This window comes from Chaetura pelagica, unplaced genomic scaffold (assembly GCF_000747805.2).
Source record: "Chaetura pelagica isolate M959 unplaced genomic scaffold, ChaPel_1.0 scaffold2050, whole genome shotgun sequence".
NCBI classification, from domain to species: Eukaryota; Metazoa; Chordata; class Aves; order Apodiformes; family Apodidae; genus Chaetura; species Chaetura pelagica.
Window position 1 is genome coordinate 30,568 of NW_009951732.1, and position 1,619 is coordinate 32,186.

Here is a 1,619-nt window from a genome sequence, read left to right on the forward strand (position 1 = left end):
CTTTCCCAGCCTCCGCCCAGCTTTCCCAGCCTCCTCCCAGTTTTCCCAGCCTCCTCCCAGCGTTCCCAGCCTCCTCCCAGTGTTCCCAGCCTCCTCCCAGTGTTCCCAGCCTCCTCCCAGTGTTCCCAGCCTCCTCCCAGCCTGGCAGAACCAGCCCTGCAGCCGCCGAGGGGGGATTCGGTGCTTTTCCCTGAGGTCACTGGGAGATTGTGCCGGGAACACAAAGGTCCTTTCAGGGCCATTGTGTGCTCTGCTCGGCACCTTTTCCCCCCGGGATTCCTGCTCCGCCTGCCCCGGGTTATTTATCCTGCTAAAAATCAAGATTTATTCTCCCCGGGTGGATGTTCCGAGGGCCCATCTGAGCGGGGCCGGGCGGTTAATGCGTTCGAGTGTGTCCCTCTCACCTTCCCCATGAATGGGGATTTTTAACCCTTTGCCCTTTTCCATTTCCCACCTCCCCACGGCCGGGAAGGGTTTTCCAGCCTCTCAAGTGCCCATTGTTCCCAGCTCAGCCCCTTTGTGGCTCCTCCCTCGCAAAAAAAACAGGAGAAACAGCAGCTGCACCAGCCGCAGCGCTGGGGCTGGGGCTCTGCCTGCTCCCCCTGCCTGGTTTGGGGGCTCTTTGTCCCCATTTTGGGCCTCTCTTTGTCCCTATTTTGAGCCTCTCTTTGTCCCCGTTCTGGGCCTCTCTTTGTCCCCATTTTGGGGGCTTTTTGTCCCCATTTTGGGGCAGTTTGTCCCCCGTTTTGGGGCTCCCTTTGTCCCAGTGCTGGAAGAAAAACCTCATCCCTCCCTTGAGCTCACACGGGGTCGGGAGGATCCCAGAGCTGCCCAGCCCCAGCCTTGGTACCCACCCCAAATCCTCAATTAACTGATGTACAAGATGGGCCAGAACTTTGTTCATCTGTTTCTTTTTTGGGGGGGGAGGTGCTGATTTTATTATTTTGTTTCTCCTGAAATTCCTCTTTGCAGGCAAAGAAGAGGAAACGAGCAGAACGTTTCGGGATCGTCTGAGTCCCAGGCCCTCCCGCCCGGCGCCGTGTGCCCCTCTCCCCTCCCTGTCCCCCCCTCCCCTCTCCTTTCCCTGTCCCCCCTCTCCTTTCCCTGTCCCCCCTCTCCCCTCCCTGTCCCCCCTTTTTCCCAACACGGTTCCCCTGGGGTTTAGGGATGAGCAGACAGGGAATCTCCTCTGGGTTTTCTGATCATGCCACGTTTTGTTTGTTTGTTTTTTTAGGGTCGGTTGGTTTGTTTGGGTTTTGTTTTGGTTTTTTTTCCCTGAGTTACAAAGTTGAAAACAATGAAGAAAAGTTGAGCAAAAAAGAAGGAAGTTTTTTGGGAGCTTCCCTGGCTCTGGAGGGTTTGGTGCCCTGGGAACTGAGCTCTGCCCAGGGAATAAACCCCCAAGGGAGGGAAGGTGTTGGGGAGAGGAGCAGGAGCAGGGATTGCTCTGCCCTTGGTGGCTGCTTAGCAGGGAAGGGCCTTCCCTCCTGCTTCCCAGGGATTCCCATCGTGGTACAGGTGGTTCCACAGCCCCTGTCCTGCCCTGTGGGGACCAGCAGAGCCAGGATTCCTGGTTGGCCCTGGAGCAGGAGCTGTGTCCCATCCCTGGGGAGCAGGAG

At 57.4% G+C, this 1,619-nt stretch overlaps 1 protein-coding gene across 1 annotated transcript in view; it reads left to right on the forward strand.

The window, feature by feature from the left end:
- SARNP (SAP domain containing ribonucleoprotein) overlaps nt 1-1,014 on the forward strand; it is a gene marked incomplete at its 5' end in the record, with an annotated part of 29,963 nt that extends 28,949 nt beyond the window's left edge. The window contains one exon of the mRNA XM_009993644.1: nt 973-1,014. Within this exon, the coding sequence (XP_009991946.1) occupies nt 973-1,014 (42 nt within the window). The remainder of the gene's footprint in view (nt 1-972) is intronic.
- Between the last annotated feature and the right edge of the window lie 605 nt (nt 1,015-1,619).